Source organism: Bos grunniens, chromosome 5 (genome assembly GCF_055505025.1).
Source record: "Bos grunniens cultivar Pamir isolate PY7600 chromosome 5, Bosgru_T2T1.0, whole genome shotgun sequence".
Classification (NCBI taxonomy): domain Eukaryota; kingdom Metazoa; phylum Chordata; class Mammalia; order Artiodactyla; family Bovidae; genus Bos; species Bos grunniens.
This window is the reverse complement of record NC_141169.1, coordinates 68,307,491-68,322,973: the sequence shown is the minus strand read 5'-3', so window position 1 is coordinate 68,322,973 and position 15,483 is coordinate 68,307,491. Positions and strand designations below refer to the sequence as shown.

At 44.0% G+C, this 15,483-nt stretch overlaps 1 protein-coding gene across 3 annotated transcripts in view; it reads right to left on the bottom strand.

Annotated features, from left to right (window-relative positions):
• STAB2 (stabilin 2) overlaps positions 1-15,483 on the bottom strand; it is a 172,468-nt gene that overhangs the window by 114,680 nt on the left and 42,305 nt on the right. For all 3 annotated transcript variants that reach the window (XM_086401059.1, XM_086401060.1, XM_086401058.1), the window contains exons 10-16: positions 11,977-12,110; positions 10,307-10,389; positions 8,792-8,941; positions 7,137-7,280; positions 6,051-6,107; positions 5,771-5,896; positions 62-115 (exon numbers count right to left, since the gene is read on the bottom strand). In XM_086401059.1, the coding sequence (XP_086257185.1) occupies positions 62-115; positions 5,771-5,896; positions 6,051-6,107; positions 7,137-7,280; positions 8,792-8,941; positions 10,307-10,389; positions 11,977-12,110 (748 nt within the window). The remainder of the gene's footprint in view (positions 1-61; positions 116-5,770; positions 5,897-6,050; positions 6,108-7,136; positions 7,281-8,791; positions 8,942-10,306; positions 10,390-11,976; positions 12,111-15,483) is intronic.

Sequence of the window (15,483 nt, the reverse complement as noted above, 5' to 3'; positions counted from 1 at the left end):
AAATTTAAGACCAGATATCTTGAAAACAGGGGGAAAAATAGGGCAGGAAAGGAGGGCCAACCTGAGTAAATGGGACAATGTGGTATCTGATGAGTTCCAGAAGCTTCCGAGATCCCTGCAAAGGAATCAAAATACTTCTTTAAGTAATTGAGGAAAACACAGATTTCCCTCTCTTGTATAAAATTTCTCAAGCGACTCTGGTCACTTGGTTAATAAAAATAAATGACCCATAATCTCTCTTGGGAAATCCAGGGTGAGAAAAACCCATCCCCCAAATAACTAACATTTTTACTTTGTGACAGGCAGGGGCTGTTCCCATAATATTATGTGCACCTCTCATTTAGTCCTCCCAACAGCCTTGTGAGGTGGGGATGCTACTGACTCATTTTATGTGTGATAAGACTGAGTTTTAAAGCCATGTCCAAGGTTGCAAAGCTATTTATAACTTAGACTATAAGCCTGAGAAGTAACTCAAGGTCCCAGTTACTCTGCTCTATCACCTCTCTCAATGTCTAAGGCTACCTTCTAGATTTTCTAAGACAGCCTCAGTTTGTGATTCTGTTTCACTCACTCCATAAATAACTGTGGGCTCATCAGGCCATGTACTGGTTATTTAGGAACATACAGTCCTGTTAGGAATGTGTGACCAGGACTCTTTCTTCTGTGTTCTTATGGTACATGTTCATCTCACCTTCAAGGCCCTTTCCAAGGTTTCTCATGCTTCAGGAAATAGAAAGAGTCTTGGGACTCTAAGCAGGATGAGCAGTCCCTAGAGGGGTGCCCTGGAGACAGTGGACAGAATTAAGGCACACAGGGGCCACTCTCTGGGGGAAGAAGGCAGTGGCAGTCGACTACAGCATGACTGTAATCTCCCAGCTGAGTCAGAGCCAGGGGTTACAAGCTTCGAAGCCCTGAATTCTGCTACTTCAGTGGCACAGCCATAGCTACTGTGTCTTAGAAAGGTAAAGGATCACAAATCAAGATCATAATAACCTCCAAGAGGCTGACCTGCTAGGGACATGTTTCAACAGTGTGAGGTCCTAGGCAGAAAGAAAGCCCTGCTGAACCCAAGTTCCATTCACCCAGATTCTTCTCTGCACTTCCCCTTGGCCCCTATGTCAGGGGAATTACCTGTAAACAGGGGGACCACATATCCTCATTTGTCTAGAACAACCCTGGTTTACAGCGATCATCCTGGCAGCCCCATTCACTCTCAAAATTGTCCTGGTGTGAACACTTGGAAGGCCACCATATCTATAGGTCAACAGCATTAAGCACAGGGCAGGGTGACTGGTAAGAATGTTGAAATTGACCACCAGCTGGCCAGCCCTGGAAGTGACGGTTTCTGTAACCCTGGTTCTGTTACCATAAGACCTTGAGCAAATCACTTAGCCTCTGCATCTTAACTTTCCCTGACAACTACTTTATGGAACCTAGCAGTGAGGACTTGCAGGCAGAAGCAATTCCAATATAAGCTTGAATGCTCAGTGGCAGAAAGGGTGGGGAAAAGTGGGGACCCTTGAAAATACCAGACCAAAGTAGACTTCAAACTCCCAGAGGGCAGGAACTGGGTCTGTCTGGCTTATTAATCACTGCGTCCCCAGTCAGCACAGCAGGACCTGCATAAACATTTGTGCCAGCAAGTTATTAAAGGGAGGAGGGAAGAGGTCCTGAGAAGGTCACTGAGCTGGACCTTGGGAATCTGAGTTTAGTCCTGGTTCTTCTTCTGTGTGACCCTGAGCAAGCATCTCACACCTCTAGACTGCAAAATAACAGGGTTGGTTTGGACCCCTTCCAGCCCTCTATTTTATAGGAAAGACTTTATCAGCTGGATTATCCACTTCTAAAGCCTCAAGACTTAATTAGCATTGGACCCATTCTATAGGCAACTGGAGAATGAAAGGGACAAAGAGTTGATCAGCATCACTCCACTATTGTCTGAACCTGCCACTTATCTGGCTGGGGGCCATTATCCAGCCAGAGTTTAGTTCAGATGGCTTAGATCCACAGGATTCGCTTACAGGTAATGCTGTCGGAGAGCTTGTTGGTGCAATGCATTCTTTCCTTTATGTGGACATTCACTTCCTACTTGCTGTTTTAGGCGAAAACAAACAAACCACAAAACTGAGTTGTTTGGTGCCAGAGACAGAAAGGGAGAGTTTTTCTACCAAATAGTGACTACGACCTTGAACTCTGTAAATTCACCTCTTTTTGTCCCATTTTGCTCACAAGGTCTTTGTGAATTGGCAGGGGCTGGTCTCTTGCTCCCTTTGCTTTTATTTCTATCTAGTTCAGTGATGAAGTCATACGCTGGGGCTTGTGATCAGTAGCTATGGTCTCTGCAGGGATCAGATAGTTCAGGACTGAAATTTTGCTTCAAGGAGAAGCAGAAAGATAACTGGGAAGGAAACAAGGCATTCCCAAAGCAGAACTGGAAAACATCCTTCTAATGAAACCAGTCTGCCTTTCATTTCATTGGCCTAACTGATGGGGAGCTTATTGTCTCTAGCTGAGGCTCCTCTCTGAAGTTAAAACTGAAAGATGTCATTAAGATTCGTGGAGAAAGAGGGAGCTTCCTATAGGTTGAGGAATCTTGACCCACATTGGCTCTGGACCAGAGAAAGCGGTAGAAAAGATGATTCTATTCTTCACCTAGAAACTGGAAGTGGAAAAACAATTTGAGACTCAGGATTGAGAGACTTGAAGTTATATGTTCTTTGTGAGAAGTAAGATATTGCCTTTGAGAGAAATGAAATTGAGAGCCAGGAGCAGTGCTGTGCTGTTAAATCCATTCTATAAGGAAAAAATAAGCCCTGATTTATAGTACTGGCCAGTTTCCATGGTGTCAATATTCCTACCAGGGACTGAGTTCAAGCTACTGATGTGATTTCACTGAGTGGAGCTGGGAAGTTGTTGTTGTTGCTCAGTCGCTAAGTCGTGTCTGACTGCAGCACACCAGGCTACCCTGTCCTTCACCATCTCCCGGAGCTTGCTCAAACTCATGTCCATTGAGTCAGTGATACCATCCAGTCATCTCACCCTGTCACCCCCTTCTCCTACTGCCCTCAATCTTGCCCAGCATCAGGGTCTTTTCCAATGAGTCAGCCCTCTGACTCAGGTGGCCAAAGTAGTGGAGCTTCAGCTTCAGCATCAGTCCTTCCAATGAATATTCAGGACTGATTTCCTTTAGGATGGACTGTTTGATCTCCATGTTGTCCAAGGGACTCTGAAGAGTCTTCTTCAGTACCACAGTTCGAGAGCATCAATTCTTTGATGCTCAACCTTCTTTATGGTCCAACTCTCAGACTGGTACATGACTACTGGAAAACCAAAGCTTTGACTACACAGATCTTTGTCGGCAAAGTGATGTCTTTGCTTTTTAATATGTTGTCTAGGTTTGTCTAGGAGATGGGAAGAGTTACATTCTATTTTCGAGAGCCTGAGTGAGGCAGCCCCAGTCACTGCTGGAAGGAGTTACAAAAAGAGAAGCTTCTCGAACAAAAGTGCTTGACAGAAAAGCAGCAAGGGTGACTTTTTCTATTCTAGCTAAAAGGTTTTAATTTTAAGTTCACCTGATTAGGTTTCTGAGAACTCCTTTATTCTTATTAAAAAGTATCTGTATCAAAGAAAAACCATATAATCTCAGAATTTTAATAGATTCCCAGGGGAGAAATTATTACTTCTTTGGCTTTTAAAATTAAATATGAGTATGAGTTCTAAAGAGAAGACTAAGAGCTTTCCTATAATAGCTAGGTTTCAGGAAACCTGAGTGTGAATCATATTTTTAAAATAGCATCCTATTTTAAAGGCACTGGGAAATATGACTTTTTCAATGAAAACCTGTAACAAATCTCTAAATATGTTTAACATCTGCTTGTAACATAAGAGATTACCTTCTGACTTATTTCCTTGATACCTATTTTTTTTTTTTAATGCAAAGTATTCTGGATGTAGGGCTTCTCAGATGGCACTAGTGGTCAAGAACTGGCCTGCCAATGCAGGAGGCAGAGACACGGGTTCTATCCCTGGGTTGGAAAGATCCCTGGAGGAAGAAATGGTAATCCACTCCAGTATTCTTGCCTGGAGAATCCAATGGACAGGGGGGTCTGGGAGACTACAGTCCATAGGGTTGCAAAGAGTCAGATATGACTGAAGTGACTAAGCATGCAGGCATTCTGGATCGGGATATCCTCGTAGACACCTGAAAGTATTCCAGAAAGGGATGTGTCCATGTGACCCTCTGCATCATTCAGGCAACAAGCTTCAAGTGCCAAAAGCAGTGTGACTTGATATCGGAGTTAGAAAGCTGGTGCTTACCAAAATGTCTATTTCCAATGCCATGAAATCAGAATTTTCTGTAATCTACCTATTTAACACGTTCCCTGGGTAATTCTCTTATTTAAAAAAAACTATTTACTTATTTTTAGCTGTGCTGGATCTTTGTCACTGCACAGGCATTTCTTGGGGCAAGTGGGGGCTACTCCCTAGTTGTGGTGTGCAGGCTTCTCGCTGCAGTAGCTTCTCTTGTTGTGGCTCCCTGGCTCTAGAGCACAGGCTTAACAGTTGTGACACAGGGGCTTAGTTGCTCTGTGGCATGTGGGATCTTCCTGGATCAGGGTTGAACTTTGTCTCCCTCACTGGCAGGATTATTTATCACTAAGCCACCAGAGAAGCCCTCCCTGGGTAATTCTTAAGCACGCTGAAGTTTGAAGATCACTACTCTAAGAGACTCAGACCCTCTGTGTAATCAACACCGATCTATGCGAGGTCACAAGTAGTTTTGCCCCATTTCCAAGATGGTGGCAGGACCTCAGGGCACTGGGGAAAAGCTTGTGGCCTTTCTTATAATTTCGCTATTTGTCATTCTAATAGAAAATTCCATAATTAGCTAACCTTCTTTTCAGTTGGGCTTCCCTGATAGCTCAGTTGTTAAGAATTCACTTGCAATGCAGCAGATCCCGGTTCGATTCCTGGGTCAGGAAGATCCACTGGAGAAGGGATAGGATACCCACTCCAGGATTCTTGGGCTTCCCTTGTGGCTCAGCTGGTAAAGAATCTGCCTGCAATGTGGGACACCTGGATTTGATCCCTGGGTTGGGAAGATCCCCTGGAGAAGGCTACCCACTCCAGTATTCTGGCCTGGAGAATTCCATGGACTGTACAGTCCATGGGGTTGCAAAGAGTCGGACACGACTGAGCAACTTTCACTTTTCTTTTCCATTTAAGGCTGTTATTCCTGAAAGAGGAAACACTTTAAATGGTGTCCATTATTTTTACCTTAGACTGAAAGAGTAAAACAAATCTCCTTTCTTGAGGAGGACATGCGAGAGTTGAAGGTTTATGATGTATAAGGAGAGGGTTATTGTGGAGAGAACTGAAAGCCATAGAAAGAGTTGGGAGCCCCTAAAAATAACATTATTTTTACGTTTAACCTAGACTTGACACAGAATGCCCTGCCAGGCTTCATTTTTAGATGGTTTTAGAGTTGTAGGGAACTTAAAATTTATGATTTTGCTATTGAGAAGTCTTAGAAGAGAAAGTACATAGAATGGTTTTATAGTGACATGGAACTCTACTGGGGAGATTGTAGCCACATCTAGGCTTAGTTCCAGAGCACTGTGATTGATTAATGATGTCTGCCTTGGTTGCAGAAATGTAAGTGGTACATGTGCTACTTATTTGTTGTCCTTAATTTAGAAAAAGCCTGTATAGGTACAGACTGAAGCAGTGATGCTGTCATGACACCATTAGAGTACACAGGATACAATACCTCTGAAGAAAGGAGATAATCAAGAGTGCCATCCTTCATGTTATTCAATGCTTCATCACTTGGAACAAAGACAGTGTATGGTCCACCAACCCCATCTTCATTTAAGGCATGTCCCACACTGGTTTTCTGCGTTTAAGAAATGAAAATTTGTATCTGTAACCTATCTCAGATAGATACATGAATTCCCCAGAAAGTATTTATAATTGATACCCCCTGCTAATTTTATTGTACCAAGGACTAGACATAAAAAACTTTCTAGGAGTTCATGAAAAGTACATACCTCTAACAAAGATCTGAACTTGCTGTATCTTGGTTGTAGCATGGTCATTATGGTTTGCTAAAAAGAGACATTTTGCTTAAAGTTCAGTACAAAAAAGGGAGGTGGTTTAGGAAACAGCTGCTTTAACATGAAAAGACTGATGACAGGATTTCATGGAAGTGTGGACATCTATGGGCTTCCCCAGTGGCTCAGAATCATCTGAATCTGCCTGCAATGCAGGAGACCTGGGTTTGATCCCTGGGTCAGGAAGATCCCCTAGAGAAGGTAATGGCAATCTAGTCCAGTATTCTTGCCTGGAGAATTGCATGGACAGAGGAGCTTGGTGGACCACAGTCCATGAGATAAAAGAGTTGGACACGACTGAGTGACTAACACTTTCACTTTTCTGATGGAAAGCTAAGGGTAAATAAAGAGGAAAGTGGACATCTATAAAAGGATCTGGCTAACCACAACACATTATACATGTGCTTCCTGTGTTTATTTCAACAGTAGTTCAGATCTGCATGTTCTGAAAGTCTTTGCATGCTAAGTCACTTCAGTCATGTCTGACTCTTTGCAGCGCTGTGGACTGTAGCCCGCCAGGCTCCTCTGTCCATGGGATTCTCCAGGCAAGAATATTGGAGTGGGTTGCCACGCCCTCCTCCAGGGGACCTTCCCAACTCAGGGATCAAACCTGCATCTCTTATGTCTCCTGCGTTTGGCAGGCGGGTTCTTTGCCACTAGAGCCACCTGGGAAGCCCCAGGATAGTCTTTGGCCATCATCAAATAGATTAGAGGGAATGAATTTTATCACAGGGAAGATACGCCTTCCTCCATAATGCACAAGGGATAAATTTATGTGACAACTGGTCTGAGTTATCAGGTGTGTCTATGAAAAAGATCACAAAATCAACCTCTTTCCTACACCTGCTGCTGCTAAGTCACTTCAGGCGATGCCTTTCTCTTTCTCCACAGAGGTGTCAGAATTCTACTAAAAACAGAAATACAAGCCCATGGTGCTGGCTTGCATTTCTTCATGAACATAACTCTCTGAGGAACAAGGGAAGATGGATTTGACTTGACATTACTTTTACCTGAAGTTCTCACCTCAGTATTGCTCTCAAATGTGGGCACCACCTTGTCCATGGCTCTGTCGAGGATATGCAAGAGCCCGTTGGAAGCAAGTATATTCCCTTGTATAATTTTTACCGTCTTTTTGCCTCCATAGAGTTTAAGCTTTAGCTGATTGTCCTAAAACACCAAGGAAAAATAAAACTAAATTAATGTGTGTCCTTGAAAATCGAGCACTGGATTAGAAGAAGTCTTAAATCCTTGGGTTCTGTCATTTATTGGCTGTATGATCTTGGATAAGTTCCCTAACCTAAAACATGGATGATGGTTTCTGCCCCATTGAATTCACAGGTCTTTCCTTGAGCTCAAATGAGATAACATATGAAGTCACTTCTGACTATCAATGATTGCTAAATGGGAATAAGGAATTACTGTATAGTCTCCCCCCAAAAGACGGCAAGCTACAAAGGGACCCCAAACTCTTCAATTTATTGTAAACTCATTACTTACCTACTTTAGTGTTTCAGACAGAAGAGGCACACAATAAAAAATATGTGCTGAATGAATAGGTAAATGAATGAATACATGTCCTTGTGAGAAAGGAAACCACATCTGCATCCATACATCCACTCATCTATCCATCCATCCACCCACCCACCCATCCACCCACCCACCCATCCATGCATCCTTATACACACAGTACAACATACTGGTTAAGGGTTCAGGCTTTGGGGGACTTCCCTGGGGATCCAGTGGTTAAGAATCAGCCGTCTAATGCAAAGGGTGCAAGTTTGATCTCTGGTTGGGGAACTAAGATCCCATACGTTGCAGGGCAACTAAACCGGCACATCACAATGACAGAAACTCTGTGTATCGTGACAAAGATCCCACACACTGCAACAAAAACCCAGGGCAGCCAAAAAAAAAAGTTACAATGATTCAGGTTTTGGGATCAGGCAGACCTGAGTTTGAATTGTGCCTTTGGCCCTTATTGTGTGACCTTTCAGTTTTCCCACTGGAAAAACGTTCACGGGATTGTTGTGAGCCTTAAATATCACAAATAGAGATTTACCCCAGTATCTTGCATGTACTAAGTGCTCACTGATCTATCAACTATTGATATTTGGTGAAATGCAACCAGATAGGTCATAACCACCCCCAAACCCCATCCCCTGCCACCACTGTCTGTTGATTGACCATGTGCCCTTCAGCTCAGTAAAGTCACAAAAAATTATTTTAAAACAAACAAAAGAGAATTAATGGCATTAGGAGAGATGGAGTGTTGAGTTGGAGAGGGTGGATACTTGGCCACCTAAAACAAACAATCCATTTCCTTTTCTAAGATGAGTGCTGATCTGGCTTTGTGCTGATGCTTCTAGGAAATGGGTTTACTGTCAGTTTTCTCCTTCCTGCTGGCAGTTGAATGATGGTTGCCTTGAAAACTAATTCAGACGAGGGCAAAATCACTTTACAATCCCATTTCTGTTAACAGTGCATCGCCTGCACCTGAGCCTTTCCAGTGTTGGCTCTTTGTTTTTGTCCTAGGTAGGGAAGTACTGTGACAAATGAGGAACAAGGAAAGAAGTTCTTCATAACCTTTCATGACCCCTGGACACCAAGAGAGCGCCCGCTGTGGCCATCGACTCAGTGGACGCTTTGGTTCGGAGAGTGAAGATCAGAGAGCCCCTTACCTTATCTTCACTGAAGATCTCTCCGGACTTCCCCGTCAAAGTATAGAAGGTGTCTGTGTTGTTCATTTGCTCAGTGCTCATCTGCCCAGCAATTATATGGAGTTTCACAAAGTACTGAGCAGCTTTGTTATCCAGCAAAAATTCATTTACCTGAGAAAAGAAAGCCTATTTCTTCCATCTCTATGGAGGTTTGGAGGAGAAAAATGAGGTTTGGGACTCAGGCTATGACTTGTTCATTATCAAGAACGTCAAAGTGAGTGTACAACTTGAGTCTGGGCTCTTTCAGGTACAGACGACTATCCCAGAGTTAAACTCCCCTGGGCCAGGTCGTAAAGGGGGCAGAAATTTGGAGAGTGGGAGCTGATACATGGTACGCTCTCAAACTCTGGGGCCTGCTCTAGCAGGGAACCAGTGGGGAGCACTGGGGCCAGAAGGACCAAGGTGGGTGGCAAGAGTCAAGGAATCAGTCATCTTGAGCCCAGGAATCAGTTGGGAATGAAATATGAAGTTGTGTAAAAAAACAGGTAGAGTGGACAAATAGAGATTTTGAATAGAAAAATTAAGAATTTTTAAATCCACTGGACCAAATGGACACTTTGTCAATATTATATAATCAACAATCACTCAACAGAGACCTTTCTTAATCCTGTGTAAATTCAATCTCTATATTAAACAGGCGATCACATGCAAAGTGTCTAGCGCAGGCACCTTCAACATCCACTAGCTCTCCTACCCCACAGGGGAGATGTGAGTGCATCTTCAGAGATTAATGACATATTCATCTTGGGCAGATGAATGGCGGTGGCATATTAGGAGGAGAGAGTCTGAAACTCTCTGGGTGTTGATTTAATTCAGCACACATTACAATCACAAAATATCTTGGATTAAGGTAAACCAATTCCATATGAATCAGTATGTTCACTATCTACACTAAACCGTATCTAACTATGGCGCTGATACTACCACAATGGGGCACCTACACCAGGTACTGTGGTTTTCATTCCCACTGGTGGGCATTATCTGAGATAGCGGCTGCTCCCATTGAAGACTACACTTCTCTTCTAGTTTCCTCTATCCTTGTTGCCATTTATGGTGATTTTAAAGAAACAAATACCTAGCTGGTACGTAAGTTTAATTCCTCCTGTGGTGAGTGAGCAGTTTTGCATAAAGCAAATCTTATTTAGCATGTGACAGCAGCTGAGAACCCTTAGGGATTACCCTTGAGGGGTAATGATTGGAAGAGGGCACTGGGGGGTCTTGCAGGGAGCTTCAAATGGTCTTGCTAGATACATGTGACGGTTCATTGAGCTGTGCACTCCTAATCGGTATACAATCCCTAAAGGTGTCATATTTTACAAAAAGTTTACAAAAGAAATTGCCATCCTTGTCATCAGTAGATTTAATTTTAATGGAGGTTTCCCACTTTAGATAAAGAGGATACTGTCTACTAAGGTTTTTTTTTTTTTTTTTTGCCTTAGCTCCTATTTATAAAATAAAGTTATTTTAAATACTTACATTGAATCCTTTTAATCCCTTGTCTGTCGGCAACAGCACAGTAAACGGTCCCAGGTTACTCAGTGGCCAGGCATAAGCTTTGTCTTAGGAGCCGAAATACACAAAGAAAGAAAACAGCAAATGGGTCAGTGGCACATGAGAAGTAAAATCAGGCAATGACCCTTGTGGTCCACTTAGACCTTCTGACTCCTGAGTTTCTCTGTTCTAACTGGTATTATGCAGGCCCTAGAGGAAGTGAGATGCTAAGAAAGTGAAATGTTCCTCACAACTGCGTGATTTTCCCTGCAACCACCGTCTTGGCTCAAAGATACCCTGGGATGAGAAGCTCTTTGAGGGTCATGTGACAAAAATCATTGGCCACCTTCTGCCCCTATGCCTGACTTTTCAAGCTGTTACCATCTTAGTGAGTAAAGATGTAGCTCTTGTTTCATCCAGGAGATGGAAGAGCTCAGAAGAGCCTCATGCTTGGTTTAACGCTTTGCGGCTGCCATTGTGACATGCTCAATACTTTTTGAACAAAGAACCCCTGTCTTTTCATTTGTACTGGGCTCTACCAGTTTCATAGCTGGTCTTGTTTCCATGTTCCTGGGGAGCTGGGACAGCGGGCTGGGCTCTGTGCTCTCACACACGAGACCACGTGTCCTAGCACCTTGTAGGCCAGGCAGGTGAAGGGTGACTGGGCTTTGTCCAGAGAAATGCCTGAGGGTCTATACAGCCTGCAAAGGACACTGCCCCCTTTGTCTGCTCTCACTGATATTCTAAGAGCACAGAGAGGAAGGAGGGAGATCCCAGAGGCCCACCAGTGATGCCAGACTGCCCATGGGGTGTCTTGCAAAGAATAAGCTGTTTGTGTAGGATGCATGTTGTCTGCCTTGAGAACACAGCACCGATCCATGCAGAACACTTTCTTCCCTGTCTGTGCTCTTTCTGGGAAATCGTGCTTGCTGACTGGTCAGTTCTAGAGACTGATATGTTAAAGATTTGTTTGATTGCTCAAGCCCATTTTCTGTTGATCAGCAAAATTTGTGTCTTGTTGAAAATCTTGTCTAATGCTGTAATCGGCTCTATTTCATATGTGAGGGAGGGGTAATGACCTCTTGGGGGCCTTTGGACATGCAGGAGGGTGTTTTTGGCTGTCACCTTGTCCAGGGGCTGTTGGAAAATGCGTCACTCTAGATTGTTAGTGGTTCGGGTGGGAAAGGATGCTAAACACCCAGCGATGAGTGAGACGGTCGGTCACGTGCCATCAAGACTATGCCCCACATTCAAATAGCACCTCCACTAAAGAGCATGAATACCGCCTGCCAGTATTACCTGTCAACGTTGTTTCCCATCTGGAGGACCCATAAGGTCAAGGGAAAGAGGATGGTATCCATCCTGACGTCTGTAGCTGCCTATCTCACTGCTATTGCAGACCTATTACCCAGTGGTGACCCCAGGACCTTTGCCTCAGCTGCTGCACTACTGGATCTCTTGGCACTAACTCCTGTCTCCTTGGGACATCTGTCTGTCCATTTCCTTCCACTTGCCCTTCCTAGAAAGGGCTGATCCTGCTAGATAAGAGGCTTGCCTATCCTGCACACCCCTTTCTGAGTGATTGTGTGTCTCAGATATCCTTGCCCACCAGAAGGCTGCCTTTTCTGTGGAAATGTGCACCCATGCCTGCATACCCAGGAGCGAGATGAAAGAGGTCAGCCTTCCTTGCCATTTTCCTCTGGGTTCGGTGTTTAATTCTCTGAGTCGCTCCATGATGTTTCCGTAACAGGTTGAGCCATCGCCTATGTAACCTTTCCGACAAGTGCATCTACAGAGAGCGTGAAAACATATTTTCAGGGTCCCAAAGTCATTGGATGTTGAGATCATACAGTTCAAACCTCTCACTGTGCAGAAGGGGAAGATGATGCTCAGAGTGGGATAGAGACAAGGCCAGAAGAGTGGGATGAACACAGTTGAGCCTTCCTAATGTTCTGGTTAACACACAGCAGCCCACAAGAAATGGATACTTAATACATTATGTGCGTATATGTAAACATTGCTTCCCTGGTGGCTCAGATGGTAAAGAATCTGCCTGCAATGCAGGAGACTTGGGTTTGATCTCTGGGTTGGGGAGATCCCCTGGAGAAGGGAATGGCAACCCCCTCTAATAGTCTTGCCTGGAGAATTCCATGGACAGAGGAGCCTGGCCGGCTACACTAGATTTCTTTGTATACTCTTTGTTTTCAATATTTTTTCTAAGCATGAGCAAGAGCAAACTCAGGGAGATAGTGGGGACCAGAGAGGCCTGGCATGCTGCAGTCCCAGGGGGTTGCAGAGTCAGACATGACTTAGCAACTGAATAACAACATGACCAAAAGCCCATGTACATCAGAACCATTAGGACTTGCTACAAATGTAGGGTCTCAGTCCCTACTGCAGAAGCACAGAATCAGAATAAGCTGAAGCTGGCCTCAAGTAAAGAGTCAGAGGTGTGGACCTGTTTGAAAGCTTCTTCCCCTCCTCTTCCTTTCTGAGACCTCTGCTCAACCATCCCTTCCTAGGGGAACCTTCCTTGATTTTCCATCCCCTCCCCGACTTGGTGTGCCATATCCCCCTTAGTGTGCCATGTAGCTCGTGGCACCAAGTGGCTGTTTTCTGCAGCACCAGTTCCAGTTGTAATTTTATCCTCATCTGAGTGGTTATTTGATTAAGATCTACTTCCCCTTCTGATTTGAGAAAAAAGTGAGGACAAGGGCAATGTGTGTATTCATTCATTCTTATAAACCCAAGATCCAGTGCAAGCCTTGGTCCATAGCAGGTATTTAATGAATAATTGTAAAATAAACAGAAATACATAAACAAGGAAAGTCACAGAATTTTATATAATAGTTTAGGTTCGCAAAGGAGAAATGGAATTAAAGATGTACTAGCAGTGGTGTCCTGGTAGATGTTAAACACCCAAATCTCCAGGGGAAAAAATAGCTCTGATTTGCAGCCTTTGACAATTTCCATGGTTCACACTCCCGCCTCGGCCAATCTCAAACTACCATGACACTAACCAGCCAGCAAGTTCCTGAGAATTTAATCATCGGCTCTCAGGACTCAATAAGCCCTAGCTTTAGCAAACCACTGCTCCCTAGCAAAGACTGGCTGGCGGCTGGCTGAAATTGGCAAGGTGCTTAGGAAGGTGACATTCACCAGGATCTTGGTGATAAGTGAGAAACAGGAGATGGGGAAGAACAATTCAGAGAGGAGAGATGCAAGGGTGCTGTGAGCAAGCATACCACAGGTATGACTCATGTGTAGAACAATTTCAAAGAACAATTAGACCCTTGCTAATCCAGTTATGTTTCTAAATCAGTCCCATGGCACAAAGATATATATCTTCAATGTTTGCTGAAAAAATGTTTCTGAACAAATCCCTTGCTTGGATTGCTGCAATGACTCCCTAATTGGTCTTTCTGACCTGAGTTTTCCTCCCATTAAGTCAGTCTTCCACACAAGCCCTGGGTGGTCTGTCCTAGATGGCAATCTGGCATCTCTGTGCTTAATTCTCTCAGGGGCTCCTTTTGTCTATAACAGGGGTCCCCAACTTCCAGAATCTAAGCCTGATGATCTGAGGTGGAGTTGATGTCATAATAATAGAAATAAAGTGCACAATAAATGCAGTGTGCTTGAATCATCCTGAAACCACCCCCGTGCATGGAAAAGTTGTCTTCCATGAAACTGGTCCCTGGTGCCAGACACGTTGGAGACTTCTGATCTATGGGATATAGTTTAAGTGCTTAGCAGGCATTCAAGACTTCAAAGAGGGGAATCTTGCTTATGTCTCCTTCCTGCTGTTCACGCAAAATTCTAGCAACAATTTGCTTTTTTTTCTAGACTGTTCTGTTATTCTCAGGTGGGTGTCCTGCCAGGACCATTCTCATAGCTCAGGTGTGACCTGCTCTGGGCAGCCTTACCTGACCTCCCAACACTTTCCCCACAGAAGCATCCTGTCGGTACCTCTACCACAACCATTCCTACCAGAATGGCCTCGTCAGGTTGTTTCCCCCTCTGTTAGCTGGAAGCTCTCCTAGAATCTGGATCCCACCTTATTTCTTCTCCCTGTATTCCAGCACCTGGGACAGTGCCTCATTGTTGAACCAATTATTTTCGAAGTACCTACTGAAATCTAGAAACTGTGCTAGGGGAGAAGGCTATAAAGACAATAACAACAGATATCTTGCTCTTTTAGCATCATGTTGTTGGAAATGAGCCTGAAAACAAATAACTGATGATGACATGATAAAGATTACTTAACATCTTTGGGCCCCAGTTTGCTCATCTGTGAAATGGGTTTACTAACAACATTAGGGCTATTGACAGAAGAGACAATGCATGGGTCATCTTCTATGACTAATGCAGCATGATTTGGAATATTCTGCATAGACTGATTGCCACATCAAGAAGGCATAGACCAAATAAATCCCTCTTCTGGGTGAACTAAATTACTGATGGCCCCATATTTTATCAATGTCACTCAGCCAGCCTTTAACCTAGGCTTCGTCCCTGTTGAGGCTCCCTGGTGGCTAAAGAATCCACCTGCCATGCAGGAAATGTGAGTTCAATCCCTGGGTTGGGAAGATCCCCTGGAGAAGAAAATGGCAACCCACTCCAGTATTCTTGACTGGGAAATCCCACAGACAGAGGAGCCTGGTAAGTTACTGTCCATGGGGTTGCAAAAGGGTCAGACATGACTCAGTGACTAAACAATGACAAAAACAACTTCCCAGCTGAGGATAGTTTTCTTTTGAGGGTGGTAGTCAAGGAGACTTTTTAGTGACACACAGACCCCTAACATTGATGATTAGTTCCACTGACATTCTAGACACAAGTTTTAATGCAACTTCTATTATTCTGATGTTCCAGTTTCATTTTTCTATTTTATCTTCTCAAATGCAGAAGAAATAAAATGTTTAAAGTGTTCTGCTCAAGTTTTCTCAGAAGATAGTACAAAATGTGTAAGCTGGCCAGTGCTGTGATCACTGTCAGAACCTGGGTTTCAGCACAGGACGTGCTCTGCGGATGTGTGTGTGCCTGTGTGTACGTCTGGGAGGGGTTTGTGTGTGTGTGGTGTGTATGGAGTGCTTTCTGTGTGCCAGGTTCCTCTCACAGATGGATGAATGCAATCTTATTTAATCCTCATCCCAGCCCTGCTT